The sequence below is a fragment of the Anoplolepis gracilipes genome, chromosome 3 (assembly GCF_047496725.1).
Source record: "Anoplolepis gracilipes chromosome 3, ASM4749672v1, whole genome shotgun sequence".
NCBI lineage: Eukaryota > Metazoa > Arthropoda > Insecta > Hymenoptera > Formicidae > Anoplolepis > Anoplolepis gracilipes.
Genome location: NC_132972.1, coordinates 1588744 through 1608842, shown reverse-complemented (window position 1 = coordinate 1608842; position 20099 = coordinate 1588744). Strand labels below are relative to the sequence as shown.

Here is a 20099-nt window from a genome sequence, read left to right as displayed (position 1 = left end):
ACAAAGTAATAATTACGTAAAGCTGTTAAAGTAAAACCCCGTTATCACTAGATTGTGTACTGTATTTACAAGTATAGTTTGCATCCCACAAAAACTTCGTGACATTTTTTTCTCCAACGATATATATAAATATATATATATATATATATATTTATATTATATATATATATATATATATATATATATATATATATATATATATATATATATATTTTTTTTTTTTTTCTGTGACGCGTGTAGCTCTTGCTCGTCATATAAAGACCAGGCGAGTAAAGCTAAAGTTTAGTTTTTGTTTTTGTTTTCGTTTTCCTATCTCTTTATCTCTTCTTAATCCCTTTCATTCGGATAAATAAATGTAAGCGCCGCCATTATCTGCCATATAAGAAATGATTATTGTACCCAAAACCCCGTTCAGTGAAGTAGTCAAGTAAAATATTCTAGTTAACAATAAATTATTAAATATCTATTCACAAATGTATGTATAGGCTATCGTTATTACTATCATCATCGTCGCCGGACACTGCCATTCTCGCCATTATTCTCGATGTCGTTATCACTATTCTTACATATACACGCTCTAGGGCTTACTGTATTTGTGTGTGTTGTCAGTGGGAATTGGAAGTTTACGAGCTTTGATGGTGAGTCTTCCTAATCGGACGATATTAAGATACATTGAGAGACGGTCGTCTATTGAATGCTACAAGTGTCAGCATCCGAGTATATTTTATCGTGAGTAAATGTCGCACGATAAGGAAAATTCACCATAAAATCTTACTAATTTCTGATATTTTATTCTAGTTATCAACAATACGGATGAAAGATTACTTCTGTGATATAAAATGGATCTGTTTGTGTTACAAAATGAATTTTATCTATGATACCTTATTGAATGAGACATTGTACATTGTTTTATGAATTATCTTGAGCGAGTTGCACCGAAAAGTTAACTTATCGTGATTCATTTACGAGGTACGCAAAGAATCATAGTCTGCGCACAGAATATATATACAAAGATATTGTTTTATACGTAACATTTTTACGCGTACACGATAAAAGTCGTTTAACATTTCGGTTTTTTGTCTCTCGCTAGATTCAGTGCTCGGAGTTAGTTGCCCTTTTCGGGCCGATTTCCGAGACGACGCTTCTTATTCCCCCACTAGCGCTCGAAGCTCGACGGCCGAGCCGCCGAATCGCTTCAGGCGCATCCCTATAAGAAATGTGTTGGGATCCGTATGTTACGCACCAAATCGTTAAAGTTTTTTTTGCTAAATAATTTTTATTTTTATAAATAATTATAAATAAAATTATGTTAATAAATAATAAATATAATAATAAATAATATATACAATAAAAAATATATATTAATAAATTATAAGTAAAAATATTAAAAATATTATTAATGTTATGTAAAGTTATTATATATATATATATATATATATATGTACACATATACATATACATATTCGCATGCAAAACATATTAATAATAGAATTTTTAATATCTTTATTAATAATTTATTTTATTTATTATTATATTTTTTTATTATATATTATTATATTATTTGTTATTGTTATATTTATTATTTGTTAATATAATTTTATTTATTATTTATAATTATTTATAAAAATAAAAATTATTTAGCAAGAAAAATTTTAATAATTTGTGGCGTAACATACGGACCTCAATATATTTCTTATAGTTACACGCCTGAAGTATAGCGTTCGGCGGCTCGGCCGTCGAGCCTTGAGCGCTAGTGGGGGAATAGGAAGTGGCGCCTCGGAAATCGGCCCGAAAAGGACAACTAACTCCGACTAGATGATATAATTTTAACTATAATATATTCCGAGAAGTCAACAGCGATTATAACATCGACAACTGGGTGCAACCTTTTCCAGATGCTCAATGTTAAATGCTTGCCGAAATTGCCATGACAAGCGTTATGATAAAACCGTATGAGCCTCTTGGAGGTCCGACGGTGACGTGAAATGAAAACGATAATGCGATTATTATCGACTATCACGCGCTAAAATTCAATACATAGTTGCGCATTCAATCATTTTGCTATCATTCGGACACATAAGAATGAGTGCACGCTCGTGTGTACGCGTATATATAAATCTCATAATTATAAATCTTTCTATGTATATATTTTTTTTCTATTTCGCGCGTTTGTTGAAGATGATGTTTCGAAGTCTCTCGCCTTTGGAACCTCATCTTAACGAAAAACGTAGCGTAAGAACTGCACTATGTATACATTAAGTAACTTTCCGGGCGTTCTCATCACCGACGAGTGCGACCCTGATTGTTCGTAAACACGATAAGAGACACCACATGAATCATATTTATTAAAGGAGGACGTTTTACAAAACTAGCTCATTTGCTATGAGATGAAGAAACAATAATCTATCTGAGACCAATATTTGAGAAATGATTAATGTTGTCATCTCTTGTATATAACTGCAGTTACTGTAACTTTAATCCTGAACATTGCGAAAATGCATGTTTTGGAAATATATTTTCTACTGCTTCTAATTGTTTCTCAATGGATATTGCAAAATCCGATTTGGACGAATTAATCTTATCATTCAGTACAAGCGCTATACAATTATATGGTGTTTCTTCTACAATTTCACTCTATACTTTGCACTCCTCGTATAGAATATGACTTTCTTGTAATCTTTATATACATATCTATTCTCTCTCTCTCTCTCTCTCTCTCTCTCTCTCTCATTACATACTTTGCTAGTTAATCGATTGCTACATTGCTTTACAACTGCAACATTCGACTGACTCACAGTAATGATCATCGTCGTTTGCTGCGAATGTACGACCGCATTCGATCTGCATTCTCTCCCGCGGGATTCCTCTTTATGTCATTTTATTTCGATTTATTCGCCATACAAAAAGCACGCATGCTCGAACCGCAATCGTGAGAATGACAGCTGGTTTTATGTCTTTTCTTTTTTTCTTTGTTAAAAAAGGGAGTTGAGGGACATAGAATTGGGGGGATAGCAAAATTGCTGGATAGTCAAAATTTTTTTGAAAGACCTCGATAAAAATCGGGAAAACAAGTGTGTGTGTGAAACGTTAGCGTTATAAAATATTGCACAGGACATTTGCAAAAATGATATTATGACGATTTTTTAGCTAAATGTGTTTTATCGATTTTTCGTTTTTTTTCTTTCCTTCCTTTTTTTTTTGTTTTTTTTTTTTTTTGATTGACAGTTTTATTCTCGGTTTTTAGCGTTACAAAACAAGTATCAGTATTTGGCATTGTCGATATGAAACTCGCGTCCTCACTTAATCTTATTATGCTGTATAAAAGCATTATTGTAATTCACATAGTTTCAATTAACAATTACAATTGACAATAATCCATAATTGATACACACAATAAAATTTGTCAAAGATTTGAAAAAACGTTGACAGAAATATATGTAATATACATACTAATAGCGAATTCGGTCGGATGCATTGGTACACATTAAAAGTTACACAAATTTATAATATAAAAATAATTAATTAAAACATTAAAATTAAGAGAAGAATTAGAATAGTAAGAATTATTATTATCTTTGTTTGTATTTGTATTAAATAATACAAATACGAACTCTTAGTATTACGTAATCCTTTTATTTTCTTAATTGTTTATGCATATGTAAAGTGCACCTTTGTTTGCAGTACGCACTAGTGCAGTCCAATCGAATTCGCTGTGAGAAAAACATTATCAACAACTTGATTTTTATTAATTTAATATCGTAGTTTTTGTTCTAAAATATATTGTGGTAAAATTCGCAGTCTTAGTAACGCTTTTTCGTGTGCTTCTGGCAGAATTTTTTTTCAAAGCAATGAATAAAAAAGAAAGAAACGCGGTTAAATCCGCACCGAGATTTTTCGTGAGCTTTAGAGAACGTTAAAAATGTTACGGACATACAGCTACAACGTTTCAAATACATATTTAAGTGTTGGTAGAGATAGCTTTGCATTGCAGCTGATAAAGGAAACTGGCGAAGCAGTCATACTCTCGCACATTTTCTCCTATTTTAATAGCTCTCTTGTTCATTTTCTCACTCTCATTCTCTTTATTTTTGCTATTTACAAACGTGTGGCTTAAATAACGTTCGTTAACATTTCTATTCTGCTCTTCTCACTTTCATTCTCTTCGCGTTTTCTCTCTCTCTCTCTCTCTCTCTCTCACACACTTTCTCTCTTTTGTTTACCTAAAATAATTATGTTAATTAAAAATATATGTGTATCGTGTGTGTATCGCTTATTATTGAATTGAAGGACAGACTAATTCACCTTCATCTTCATTAATTCACGATAGTATTACGTAATTAATCGGATTATATTATACGAGAGTAGACCATGTACGGAAATTATATAAATAATCGTTAAGAATTTTTATTTTTGTCAATTAAATTTATGAAGTAACAGTTTTTTAAAATAACACAAATAAGAAAAAGAAAGAAAATAAATATCGATGCAGTTCTATTTTTTTTTTTGTCGCGAAATATATAAAATCTTCTCTCACAATCTACATAATATTATATACAACAAAGGCGAGAAAGTCGCTTCGTAATACAAAGTAAATATCTTCGGTTGCTATGTAGTTTTAATACACTGTATCGTCGTATTATGTATCGGTTCCATCACTACCGAACGAGAATTATCGTTCAAGCTGTCGTAAACTTGGCCGATTTATAAAGCACGAGCTGGACGATATAGAGGACTGCCTTTGATAGGAAGCACATGAGCCTCGGAGTTAAATACCCAGTCGTCCAGGCTTATGAGATCATCGTCGCTAAATAGCAAATAGAGATACTGGAAAAAAAAAGAATATTTTTACGTATAATATATTCATTCGAAAGCTTTATTGCTTTCGTAGCAGACATGTATACGGAGTCCGCTAAGATTGAAGCAACGTTCGTGAGCAGGTAGAGCGCATTAAACTGAACATAAGAGTCCTTTACCATTTTGCGATTTTTACAATAATTATTGAGAAATTAATTAAAAAATATCGACCAATTCGTACAATATATTAGCGCTCTGCGAGAAGAGACAATCCACTGTTACACGGTTATGTATGCTACTAGGAACCGCGTGACAGCGCGGTGGCTTTTCTCGCCACGTGCTTATACTCACATGAATTGGTCGATATTTTTTAATTAATTTCTCAATAACTATTGCGAAAATCGCAAAATGATAAGGGACTTTTCTGTTTAGTTTAATGCGCTCTACCTAACGAGCGTAACGAGCGTTGATTCAATCTTTATCGGACACCCTGTATATTGGCTTAACTTTCTTATTGTTTCCTTTTTGTTGTATATTAAATCGATACTGATATAACCTGATTTTCCACTTTCAGTATCGACTTAATGCTGAATATTATATATCTATAACTTTATTTTTTAACTTAAACTAAATATTTTAATTAAAAATATTTATCACGTTATATTATGAATATTAGTCTATAATAAATAATATATGTAGATTAAATAGGAAATAAAAAATCTATAATATAATGTCAATCAATCAAATTTATATTGATTATATGCTGCAACTTAAAAATCATTGAAATGTTGAAATAAAATAAAAATTTGATGAGTCTTATTATAATAACGCATTTCAAAACGTGCCTTGATGATGAAAATATAATAATAGTTATTTGATAAATAAATGAGATGTTAAAAATAAAATGTACCAAGTGCCACTTTCGATATAAAAATTTAAAGCCATTTAGTTATGGAAAAAATATGATTAATCAATTCATCATTACACCATTTTTTTAGAATAATAGAATTTAGTTTTATCGTTGTTAAAAAAATGAAAACATAAAGAGGCGATGGACAGAAAGTTTAAAATAATGAAAAACTTTATTAATTAAAGCTATATTATTTATTTGAAATTTCTTTTTTTTATAGCTACATAATAGAGTTTTATTATTCAAAATTCTAAGCGCGAAGGCAACACTTGCATACAGAAAGGAAAAGTGATGCTAAACAATTAAAAAAATTAATATAAATTTGTGAAAATCGTGTTTCCGAGAAGGTGTAAGTAACATTTAAGTCAGTCTTTATGAAAAGTAGCCGAATCATCAAAACAATGCTTCCTCTCTCCCTTACCTTCAATGTCTCAGCGAAGAAATAACTTTGTTGGACATCGTCTTTCGCCGAGTCCACCAGATAAACATTGTTAAGACCCGTGAATCCTCCAGGGACACGACAATGTTTCTCTAGTGCTTGAACCGCCTCCCAACCCCATTCGCGATATTTTGGATCTTTTGTTAGTCGCCACATCACGAAGTACGATTCGAAGGTCTGTGAATATGAATATGTCTCGTTTCATCATTTAATAAATTTTATGTATATACACGCATGCACACACAAACACCGACTTTTTTTTAAAAATTAAGGAGAGAGAGACTATATAATTACTTTTTAAGCACATATTTTATAATTTACTACTATAATTTTGTAGACAATTAATAAGTAATTAATTAAATAAGCAATTTAAATAATTTGCGAACAAATATAAAGCTAATCTTGTATACATTAAAGTAAGATATTATATTTCTTCATAATTAAAAGTGGTTTTTGGTTGTGAAATGACTCATTTTAGTGCAAATAGGAACAATTTCTTCTAGGAAAATAAGTTCGTAAGTTAATTCTTAAGTTTCTTCTAGGTACAACAACTGTGATTACGATGTTTTATCAATTCGCGCTAATTTCATTCCTTGAACAAGAGAACAGGCGACTTACCTCGGGTCGCAGAATATAATATTTCTCGCCATTCTTCAAGCTCCTGGCTTCGTTGCCTTCGATAAAGTGGAAAGCTTCCGGGCCGAGTTTCGTAGCGCTTCTGTCATAGGACTCGTGACACGTGTTGGTTAAACCGGCGGCGATATTCATGTATTTATCAGACAATTCATTTTCCAGAGTTTTCGCGCCCAGAGCAAACATACCGCCTACAAGTGTAACATTATCGTTTTTGATAGGTTCTCATTGATTTTTTCGCTTTTCAGGGATATTAAAAAAATAGTGACTCTCTTATGACAATAAGATAAAGTCGAATAAATAGTTTTATGTTATCAATGTCATGTCGACACTTGAATAATAATCGATTAATATATGAAAGCAGAATATATTTAAGAGGGATGAATGTACTTATTTATACTATATTTAAACTCGATGATTACAATGTAAAAATAGTAACAATAATTGCATAAATGCATATTATACAACTTACCGGCGAAACAAGCCAAATGACCCATTTTGTGCTCAAGCCTGTCATATTTTAAATCCGACACGTATACGAGTTTGCCTGGGGACGTTTTGATCATATGTTCGGTTATGGCTGCTACAGCCTCATCGTACATTTCGCGTGCCTCGATATCATCCTTTCCCGACTGGATCCAGGCCTTTAGCAGATACTCATAGAAACTGTCACCGAGCCCACCAAGCGACATATGATCTGCAATTCCCACGAAAATATTTCGGTCATAAATAAATTCCGTGCGAATTTCAAGAGAGTGACACATTTTCTTTTCCGAAAAACCTTCAATCCAGAAGTCTGTAACTTTTTTTTCACGTCTGTCGACCTAGCCCCCCCACCTTGTAAAAATAAAAAAACAAATACTGCAAATTTACGAGCTATTTATGAGCTTTCATATCCCGCAAATTAAAAATTTTGAGCTCGTCACACTAGGCAGGAATTTAATAATTTTGGTAGGGGGGCTGAGTCGACGTCGACTCAGCCCCCCCGCCCCTTAAAAATAAAAATATTCAATCGTTCTTTGCGGCAGAATTAGGAGCTATTTATGAGCTTTTAAAATAATATAATTTCGATTTTTGAGCTCACCGTTTTAACCCCAAAACAACCCTTTCATTATTTAACTCAAGAGAGAACTATGCTTAAAATGAAAAAATTTAACACTTTTGCGGGTAAATATTGTTTATTGATTTATGAGCTCTCAAAATACGTGTACTTTGATTATTGAGCCGCAACCCCTTTATAGAAAAACCACCCTTCGTCTCCTCGGCACAAGAGAAAACTATACTTAAAATGAAAAAATTTAACACTTTTGCGGATAAATATTGTTTATTGATTTATGAGCTCTCAAAATACGTGTATTTTGATTATTGAGCCGCAACCCCTTTATAGAAAAACCACCCCTCGTCTCCCCGGCACAAGAGAGGACTATACTTAAAATGAAAGAAATTAAATATTTCGTATTAACTGTTTTATAATTAAATATTTTATATTATTAATGCTTCTTATAGGTTCGCAAAATAATAATTTTTTTTCATTTTAAATTTACAGTTCTCTCTTATGTGAAGGAGATGCGTGGTGATTATTTTTGTAAAAAGGTTGTAACTTAATAATCAAAATCGCTCGTATTTTTGGAGCTGATAAATCGATAAACAATATTTAATCGTAAAATAAATTCTTTTATTTTAAGTATAGTTTCTTTTGTGCTGGAAAGATTTGGGAGTAGTTTCATTGTAAAGGAGTCGTAGCTCAATAATCAAAATACACGTATTTTGAGAGCTCATAAATCAATAAACAATATTTATCCGCAAAAGTGTTAAATTTTTTCATTTTAAGTATAGTTTTCTCTTGTGCCGGGGAGACGAAGGGTGGTTTTTCTATAAAGGGGTTGCGGCTCAATAATCAAAATACACGTATTTTGAGAGCTCATAAATCAATAAACAATATTTACCCGCAAAAGTGTTAAATTTTTTCATTTTAAGCATAGTTCTCTCTTGAGTTTTAATAATGAAAGGGTTGTTTTGGGGTTAAAACGGTGAGCTCAAAAATCGAAATTATATTATTTTAAAAGCTCATAAATAGCTCCTAATTCTGCCGCAAAGAACGATTGAATATTTTTATTTTTAAGGGGCGGGGGGGCTGAGTCGACGTCGACTCAGCCCCCCCACCAAAATTATTAAATTCCTGCCTAGTGTGACGAGCTCAAAATTTTTAATTTGCGGGATATGAAAGCTCATAAATAGCTCGTAAATTTGCAGTATTTGTTTTTTTATTTTTACAAGGTGGGGGGGCTAGGTCGACAGACGTTTTTTTTTCTCTACAGATTCTTTAGTATAAAATTTTTGAAATTTTTCCTTAATGAGAATCAGTATAACAGCTTTTATATTGTACATGAAATTAAGAATAAAGAATTTTCCGCCTTTAGAAGAAAAATAATAAAATAATATTACTTTTACTCGCAAAAGTCTTTAGTATATCGCCAATTATTCTTGCTTTCCATTCCTTTCATGTCAAAGTGAAATTAGAGACTTGCGGATGACTCGTTTGTCAAATAAAATAGCTTTAACTCAAATGCTTTAAAAGAGATACTGCTTTAAAATAGACAACAACGGTAATCGTTACGAGATAAAGGAATGTTGGGAGAAACTCTTTGGAAAGGAGAGGTTTGTTATCCGAACTACTTCAGCTACGTCTAAGGAGGGAGAAACAAAGGGCAGACCTTGATTTCTGTCGAGCTAATTCCTAGGTGCCTTAGGCTAGTTAAGAACACGGTTTCTGCTTTATGTTAAGGTTTGTGAAAGGAAGCTTAGCTTTATCTCTTTGATCGTTATTTCTTTGAGAATTGAAAATGTTAGGATGCGCGAGAATGCATGAGTCAGTCGACCAACGCAAAATTAAGCTTTTATTACACGAATCTTAATTATGATTGAAGATGACGAACTATGTTTTGACGAAACACTAATTTTTATTTACAAAAAGGCACTAATGTGTTACATCTGCTTATAAAAATATAGATAGAATCAATAATGGATGTCGCGAGATTGTTATTTGCGAAAAACAAATAATTGATTAAACAAAATTATTATAAATAAATCATTCATTTTCATCGCGATTTATCATAAATTACGTATTAATGTAATAGTAAATTTTATCAATGACTAGTTGCAATAGAATCACAATAAAACTAAATCAATAAAATATTTGTCGCATTAATTATTTGAATTATTTAATCCACTATATATTTGTTTGGATATTTTATTGTTACTCGAAGCCACTATAATTTTGTGTTTATTCAAACAGTTCCTTTTTCCACTGTATTTACTGTACGAATGTCCACCGGAGTAGAACCGTGAAAAACGTGGGAAGGATGTGCGATGGGGCTAGATACCGAACGGCTTGGATGATATATATCCTCGAGGATCTCGTCATACGTGCAATGAGAAAGTATGCAGGCGCGGGGGATTTAGAACCCGAGGCAGAGGATGATAAATGCGATATTCAAGATCGGCTATATGGCGATGACGGCGCGCCGCGGTGGGGTATCTTTTCGCGAAGTGACATGGGCCGACGCTATGAGATGCGAGATGGCAAAGAAAAGGGGGGGAGAAAGGAAAAAAAAGGGGCGACTGAAGGTGTGCGAATTTTCCACCTCGCGACTATGCGAAACTATTTTCTCGCGATGTAATTGATAGCCGTCAGATTAAAAAACCTATTTCGCGTAAGATGTACTGCTCTACGCGCGTCTGAAGATTTATTAAATACGAAATGATAGTAATAAGTCACCGGATATATTTATATCCATCCAACATCGTTCGACTGAAGACGGAAGATCGATATTATTTTTTAATGAATAAATACAAATGCCAGTTCAGACACGAATTACTGCTAAATCAGACGTTCCTGGATAAGTAAAGACTAAAGACAAACATAGTAATAACGCAATTAAATCTCTGTGAGATACTAGTTTTCGAAATAATCTCTTTTTTTATTGAATAATTTGCGAATTTGCTAAGCAAATTACGTTGGCGTGTATTTTGTGGGTTGTAAATATTAATCGAAATGTATGAGATTAACATAGATTACTGAGATTCCACTTACGTTGACCCCATTTTCCTGTCCTCGGATGAATATAATTCGGATATAGACCCTTTGGTTTATCCAGACTCTTCAGGACCTTTCTCACGTTTTCGACTTTGCTCTTAAACACTGGATTGTTCGTTATATCACTCAAGTAGGTGAACTCAAGATGCATCGTTCCGATTTCGGATAAAATACTGCAGCCACTGCTTGCCCAACCGTAATTCTTGCTCGTCTGAAAAATAAGCACAATTTTCTAGCTCGAATGAATAGCGAAATATAAGATGTTCAAAGTAACATAAAGGAATAGATTAGATCTGGCAATTATCTTAAATTGCGAATATTTATATACGTATAAAGTAAGACAATAACGTAAGTTAAAGATATAAACGTAAGTTCTGTTTACAAAATGGTCGAAAAAAATATAAAGTTAAAATAGTAAAAATATTGACTTGTACCAGTTCTATTTTTCATATTAAAATCTTTTTAATTTATAAATATAACATCTTGTAAAGAAATCTGGAATATGTTTATGACACGTTCATAATTATGCGGCGAATATTTATGGGAAGTAAATAAATCGTAATACAAGTGTATAATTTATGAGAGCAGGTAAAAAAATATTAAATTTTTATGAAAAGAGTTATGTATAAAAATAATATAGAAATTTTGTAAAACAAAATTTAAATAAAATTTGATGAGGTTTCAAATAATCATACAATATTGCGAAGTACCGAAGGTTCAAAGAAACGAATAAGATCTACTTATTGAATATTGCGAATACTGTGACGAGAATTGCAAGGTATCATAGAAACATAATCACTTTATAATTTATAAGCCAGTCAATTAACCTGTCCGCCATAATTTCATCGCATAAGACAGATGAGCTACGACTTCGACATGGAGAGTGTGTGTTTTCTTTTGATAAAAGGAAGAAGCGAATAAAACTTTCTTATCGCGTATTAAATTTTGCATTATTAAATATAAATTTTTTTTTCTGCTATGAATAAGTTTGGTATTTTTTCAATCTTTTGTCACTGTTTTATTTGTCATTATTTTTTATTATTTTGATATTTTGCAAAATACAATAATAAAACTTTTACAATTCTGCATTTCTTACTTATTTATGCATTTATATAAATAAAAGGATAAAAACTAATAATTGATATATACATATATTAAAATGACATTTCATTAAAAAATTTATCGCATATATTATCTTTTTCGTATAAGAAGAAAATAAGTGTACTTTGTTCAAAGAAAATAATCTGGACAAGAAGATGGAAATTTTCAAATCGATAAACAACTTCTTTCCTCTCGCATCATTCAAAATTAATAGAAAATTATGGTGTTCAGAGATCGACATGTTAAAACCTGCCAATTAATCGCGTTCATTAAGAACACTAATAGGAATTACGAGGTCATCAGGCAAGGGTCAATCGAAGCACGTGTTGCACCGTAATTAAATCCGACTCCCTCTCTCTAATTTCTCGTTTTCTCATGCTATGGCACTCTCGTTCTATACCAATTTCTTCGATAAGATTGTATGCCAGATTCGCAAATTATTACGTCTTTAATTATGCGTATAGTTATAGAAATCATCTAGCCATCGCGAAGTAATTTGGGTAAGAATCACATAATTTTTTCCCCTCTTTACGTTTTAATTATACATATATTTTTTAAAGTCATAAGCAATATTGTTGTATTTATATCAATAAAAAAATTATTTTCTTTTACTTTATTTTTTAGTAAGGATAAGTAGCAAAAGAGTTGGTAGATAAGTCATTTTATTTTTTATAATATTGTTATTATATTGCTCTAATAAAATTGTTCATTATATTGCTCTATAGATTTGAAAGTAACGCGTTATCAATAATATCAAATATGCGATATTAACAAAATTGACTGTATTTGAGTCGCTGATGTTGATCTTGATAATCAAGCTTTTCTTATATTTGTTATAATTATTGAATTCTTTTCATTAGAAATCTTTTTTTTTTTTTTTTACTTAACTTGATAATTTCTTTTAACATTATTTTATCGAATAATCGAATTAAAAAAAAAGAAAAAAAAGAAACTTATTATTTTGTATCTATTGATATGAACGTGGTTATATATTATAGGGAAAATCAAGGCTCTATCTACTTCTTGCGGCCTCATTATCCATCCAATTAAGAATTTGCATATTAATCGCGCATCGGTATTTCGACAGACGTGACTTGATGGAATCGTTTCAATTAAAGTGCAACATCGTTGCCGTTTACGATGCTGACAAGAGGCATGCAAAAACGGAAACGCACCACGCCCTGAGGTAATCTTTTCTTAAATTATAATCGAGGAAGCAAAAGATTGGTAATTGTACTTTACGTTTGTACCGTATGTTTCATAAGCTAACAGATCAACGGATCGTACGGTGAGAATTATAGCGAGAAAAGTTATGAAAATATGTGAAATAACATGTGATGTAGATGATTAATTAATTTTTTCATAGAAATTTAAATTAATGTTAAATTAATGTGTATGGGGATTTGTAAAAATCACATTTATATATGTAATTGATCACTTTATATAAACGAATCGAAAGTTTTAGTTTTAGTATAAATTTGTCGATTATTTTTTATCATACTTTTTAATTTTCAACATTAAATGTCTTGATAATCAAAACAATTTCGCGGATAAAACTTTTCTTTTCGCGGGTTTGCCTTTTAGGCATTAATTTTTATGATATTAAAGTACAAATCGGTAGTTTAATACACTCTGTATAAATTTTCGATATTATATATTCGTTTCATTTCTCTTATTTTACTCTTGAGTACAGCAAACGAGTAAGTTTTTATTTTCCTGAAATAAAGTTAATATCAAAGTACATCTCGAACCCTTCTCTTGGCATGTTGACGTGAGCACTAGCGAATTATGGTAACGAAAAGCCGCGCTTACCCCAGTATGAAGGTTGATGAGGGAATGAGGAATTCCGGTTTCCGTCTGGAAGGCAGGCAGCATCCGTTCGCCGAGCTGCGCCGCTTTATCCCGGAACATTACATCCCCCGTGAGAGCGTAACAGGCGAGCAGGCTTCCCATGAAACGAATATTGGTCTCAAACAGCGATATTTCGGAGTTCTGAAACAATGTAAAACGAGCAAAGTGTTCGAATTAATAACATGTTGATCGTTTATTCGTGGATGGAACTTATTACATGTCGCACATACACACACACACACACGCATACATATCCGTACATACACGTTCGATTATTATAATATTAAAGACGTATTCCCCTTCCTTCCCATTAAGGAGGGGAAAATAATACGCACGTGTATTTTTTAATGCCTCTTTTCTTAAATTCATAATTACAAATGCTGCAATTTCTAAATGTTTCTTAAATGTTCTCCCCGTGAAAAAGAAAGTGCATAACTGTTTCTCGTTTCAACATTAATGAAACATTTTTTTTTTCTTTCTTGTAAAATCGCTTAACATTGAAGAGAAATAAATTATTAAAGCGCCACCGAGGCAGCTCTGATGCACAATGATTTGATATTTCAGAGTTAAAAATGTGATGTAAGAAAAAAATGAAACAAATATAGTTAGATGTGTAAAAAAATAGTATTCGAGATATAAAATATAAGTATTCAGCAAATCCAACAAAATATAATATAATACCTGGACAGAAGGAAATGAGAGTGAAGGAAGTATTTATGTTTTGCACATCTGGGGTCTGCAGTATTGCAGTTGCATATCGTGGTGCAGAAACTAGATCTGCATCATCCAAGTGATGTAAATATGATCGCACTATTATTCGTACAACTAAATTAGTTGAAATATTATAGTGATGGCAGAAAAAGAGGAAAAAACTTTTCTAGCCGGTTTTCGTTAAAGTAAATTATTTTTTATCGATAGCACAGATATATTTGAATTTAATCAATGACTTTTAATAATTATAAAATTGCATAAAAAAAGAAATAAAACAAGATACTCGAAAATGTAATGTTCAAGATTGTATAAATAATATATTCTTTTTCAACAAAAGCACATTTAGATTGCTCAAGAATTTATATTCCATGAGCGCGTTATATAACATTGAAAAAAAATTTAAATATAAAAACAAAGATGTCACGCGTATTTTATATGCAAATCCAGTATAAACGTCAGAATAACTCAATTAAAGGTGGAGCAACCATCGTATTTCAGTGCTTCCTCAAAGCAGTCAAAGCATCTCATCGTCATTTAAAATTAGACATCCGTATAATTTCCGCTATATTCTCGGCTATATGTTCTTCGCTTATTCACTAGTTAGATGAAAGGCTTGGCATTTCTGAACTAAATTTGCCGTTCCAATTCGTAGAGATTGCGTAGAATCCTTCGGTGCAGATCAAATATGTGAGTGTGATCATACGGAATTAATTTCAGAATTGAATTTATAAATATCAATATTAGCAGTCAAAGTTGATCGAAACGAACGTATTTAGATGTAGAATGAGAATTTTAAAGAGGAACTCTCGTTTTCTTGCTTTGTAAGCTTGCATTCAAAATTATGTCACTGTTTTAATGTTCAATTTGAAATGACACGCACATATGTATTTTTATGTAATAAAATAAATTCCTCGCATGAGAGATAATATATAGTTGCATGCTAAATATTTAATAGTTGCTCTATAATTAGGAGAATCTGAAAATACTTAGGCGCAAAAGCGTAGAGATAGAGATAATGACGTGTGGCACATGAAAGCGGGTAAATTGGCGTTGTTCTCATGTTTGCGAGGTATTGTGCCGCTAATTGACATTTATGATGCACGGTGCGATAGGAAGTATCGTGGGAAGTTCGTAAGCGATACATTTACGCGTCAATTATACTCCAGGATTAAATATTTCTTGTCAACTGTAAATTATACGTTAGATAGGTTTTCTATTAAACCTGCAATTTGTTTATAATATTGTATTTATGTAATTAATCAGATTAACATTTTTCACGATTTGCAATTTATTATTTTCGATAGACATAACCGTGATATTTGAAAATATTTGTACGAATGTTATTTATTTAAATTTAATATATTGATAGAGATATGCACATACGAAATAGAGTAATATATATGTAAAAAGAAATATATATGTAATATATATGTAAAAAGAAATTTAGTTAAAAATTTTTACTATCTTTAATATAAAAACATTCACATCGTCTTATTGCATAAGATATGCATTTATCCCTAAAAAAATAATTATATTGCGATTTTTTAATAAAAATGATAATTTTTATTAATAGAAAACTTGCGGCGAATATCGATTAATATCAGATGATAAAATGAAATTTTAAAAAGGCTGACTTATTAACGAGGTATATTTAGTAAAAAAATTAATTATAAATAGTAAAATAAAAAGTTAATTGTCAGTAGTAAGTTAATTGTCAAAAACAATAATAAATAATCGATGTTAGAGGAGAAGGGTTTGTTAAATTTCTCTGTGCGTGCACATGTATACACACATACAAACACACACACACACACACAACAGAAATATTGCAGCCCTTTTTTTATAAAAGAAAAACAAAACTTGTGTGCGTGGCTTATATATTAACGGGCCGATCTTTAGTTTATGAGGTCGTTAGCTTCAAAGGATATTACTGGCTATTGCGTGCTGTGTTGTACCATCCTTTCCGGTTCATCAGACGTGGTTGATTGACTTGCTTACCTAGCACTTGATGACGCTGCATTCTTATTAAGACTGCTCTTCGTTAAGGAGCAGGTGCTTGGATAACGTACCATCCGGAATACCCGGTGCTTTTGATAATGAAATTTTAAAATATAAAATTAGATAAGTTTGTAAGTATAAATATTGCAACTTTTCTTTCATAAATATTGCAAAAGAGCCGTAGATAGAAAGTTTAAGCCGCTGATATATTTATTTGATAATTGATACGTTTAAATAAAATATAAGAAATGTGATAAATGGCAAATTAGATCTAAACTGATTATTGTTATTATCTACACGAATCATTACGATTTCTCTTTTTCTCTCCCTTTTTTTTTTCTTATCCTTCTTTTCTGTCTTCTTTTCTTTTCTTCTACTGTCTGTCCCTTCCTATTTTGCGGCAACATCTTACGCTTGGCTCAACATATTAATGATAATAATAAATTAAGTTTTAATGAAAATGTTTCACGTAGTTACATTGATATTCGCACAATCGCGTGTACAAGCGATATAATCCAGTTGTTCAACCTCTCTTGAATTCGTGTACATGCGTGCCATAGTGTACGAATCCGATGAGCCGTTGGTGTTTCACACGCGAATCTTTGATTACCTACACTGTTACCGCTTCAATTCAGATGTTCGAAACGTTGCGTGTCGAATGATCCTAAAATTCTGCTAGCAATTAGTGTTGGACAAGCACCACTGCAGTTCTCCCTCCTTCTCTCTTTCTCTCTCTCTGTCTCTTTGTTATTCATTCCAATATTCCATCATTAAATTTTTTTGTCAGAATGCAATAATGGATGCGTAAAATTTACATTCTTAGAATAAATGTATTGTAATTTAAAATTCATGAAATCATTAAAGATTATATTTATATTTACAAAATAGAATCTAGGAATGTGTATGCTTAATTAATTGCTTTTTAGAATTAAAAGCTTAAAAATACGCGTGTTGAACGACTCGAGAGTTTAAGAAAATTTGCAAATAAAGAAAAGAAGAGTTTCTTCGTATTTGTTTTCTTGTATTCTATGGCACTGTGTTCAATATAATATTAGAAAAATATTCTATTTGTCAATAGAGGAGAGAAAATTGCGTTGGTCAGATGTAAATTTGCGAAAAAGAACGCTTTCGCGTCGCAGGCCTGTTATTTCACAGCTCTCCGATCTGATCGCCATCTCGCTGATTCCGGAGGTGGAGTCGTCGGTTGAAATAAAGTCGGACAAGAAACCGGGCTCTCTGCTAGACGTCACGCTATTTTCCACTAGCTCAGCGATACGTCGGAGATCCCGGGCCCTCTTATAATCTCACTCACACCGTCCTCGAGCTACCTTGCAGACGCGTTGTCAGTTCTATACGAGATCTCTCCCTATCACTCTGCGTATCTCTTTGCGTACAACGGCTACGGGCCGATAGGCTACGGGCACTCCGGTGTGAAATGTAATCACGGCCTCGTAACTTGCTGCTCGTTTATCTTTCTATGAGAAGACAATCGATTCGACACATGATTAAATCGCAATGCACACGGTAATTTCCTGATATCGATTTTTACGAAGAAGTGTTTCAGTGTTTCTCAATTATTGCATTCTATGCATTCGACGAAAAGGCTGTTAGCCGATATCCTCGACTCGGAGAGCAAAGAAGTTACGATTATATCCTCATTTTCGAGTACGGCTCTCGTGAACGAAAATAGGTCGAGGTAAACCGAGCGAAAAGCATAGTGAGAAGCGAAGTCAATTGCTCGAAGAGGGTTTAAATGGATAATAGAGTCACGGTTGGGACAGACGGGTGGATCAGGTGTTGATGATCTGAAATCGTTGCGCTAAAATGAAAATTGAAATCAGAGACATTTCAGGAATGGTGAAATTCTCTCGAATTCTCTTTGCATTTACGATAACGTTTTTCTAATAACTATAACTTTATAATTTTTATATATAGATTGCAAAATTATCTCGTTACGTCGAATAAGGTGCTAACGGTTTCTCAAAATTTGTATGTAAAAAATATCGATATGATAAAATGAAATAAAAGAAAATTAATCAAAAATTGAATTAGAGAAAAATACGATTACATATTGCGCGAATAACGGTTTATGAAAATTGTTTGTTGGTTTATTTGGCGTCATCATTTTATCAAAAAAAGCATAAAAAGAAAAAAATACGTAAAAAAAATTAAGTTTTGCAATAATATTTATCGCGAAGTCTTCGACATAGGGAAGATATAAGTTTACACATTTTTTTATTCTTTCGCGTATAATAAAGATCTTGTAGAAATAATGCGAAACTTGTATAACGATTCGAGAATACTATTGGATGTGCAATTAAGAAGAAGAGTGAGAAAATAAAGCCAAAGGTAGTTAAACCAGCTGCAGTTTCGCCGCACCTCCATTCTGTCCGTACGTGCTACCCTGAAACGAGCCACATAAGTTCGCCAACATAAGGTCTCGTAAATGTAACACGACCTTAAGCACAGGTCACTGTTTGGCCTTGCAACCGCATCACTCGCAAAAGTTGTGCGACTTCAGAGTGAAATTACATTGCAAACTAGGGATGCACGTTAACGTAGTGAGCAAAGAGATCTCCAGACATTTCCAAAAAGCTGATAATTTCTGTTCATTCATCATTCTTTTCACTTTTAATTCTCCTATTTTGTTATTCGTCTCTTCTTACTAGATTTGCCTCGGTAGGTTTTTTTTGCGCTAGGTTGTTTTATAAAGTTTTTCAAAACAAGAAGGGATGTGTGCATGTAGAACATTTTTTTTTTATATAATAATTAAAATAGATTCGGCGATATAAGAAATTGCTGTTTGGAATTGTTAATATTTTTGACGTCATTTTTAATTTTTCTATCAAAAGATAGAGAAAATGAGAACGAGATAAGACTGGGACTAGCGAGTAGTTTTCTTACTGTTTTTCAAGTTTTAATGATACTTTACGAGTTTCCTTTTCACAGATAAGCTGTTTGAAAAAGGAACAAAAACTAAATGTAATCATCGGCCGTGGTTACGCAGCTATATTAGACGAGACACGTTATAAACTCGATTGCGAGAAGCGTTCGCGTGCTTTTGTGCCACTTGTAAAGGCAACTTGTACAAGACTGTACAGCTCAGCAGATAGTCACGGAAGCACCCGCCCGAGTAACAAGTTTCGACACGCCTTTATACACGCTCCACTTTTACTGGAACCTTGCGCGATAGTTCGCCCTTCGTCTAGACTAGATCCGATGCGGGGTTACAAAGGAATTTTCCTAGGAAGGGATTCGCTTATCTTGGAAAACTGCCACGGGGAAGAAAAAGTGTTACGCTTGCGATAATACCGCGAATTGTTGCCGGGTTGACGATGGGATAGAATCCCCTCGGAATTTCGAATTAATCCTTTTCAGATATCTCGCCTTTTCTTTCTCTCTTCATCTAATAAACATTGAAAAATAATGGTAAATCATCAAAATATCGCGAGAAAGTCTATACCCGGATAAGCATACTAAAAGTGCTCTCGACGGGGGTTATTTTTCAAGTAACATTTGGCCTGTCATGTCCTTACTGTAAAAAAAAGTTTTCCTCAAAATTTCAG

At 32.5% G+C, this 20099-nt stretch overlaps 1 protein-coding gene across 1 annotated transcript; it reads right to left on the bottom strand.

Annotated features, from left to right (window-relative positions):
* Positions 1-1739: 1739 nt before the first annotated feature.
* Positions 1740-13973, bottom strand: Alpha-man-ia (alpha-Mannosidase class I a). The gene is made up of 6 exons (XM_072888164.1): positions 13786-13973; positions 10870-11083; positions 7249-7473; positions 6762-6967; positions 6126-6320; positions 1740-4824 (listed from the first exon to the last, which is right to left on the bottom strand). Exons 1-6 carry the CDS (start codon positions 13924-13926, stop codon positions 4702-4704), a joined length of 1104 nt encoding a protein of 367 aa, XP_072744265.1. The 5' UTR covers positions 13927-13973; the 3' UTR covers positions 1740-4701.
* Between the last annotated feature and the right edge of the window lie 6126 nt (positions 13974-20099).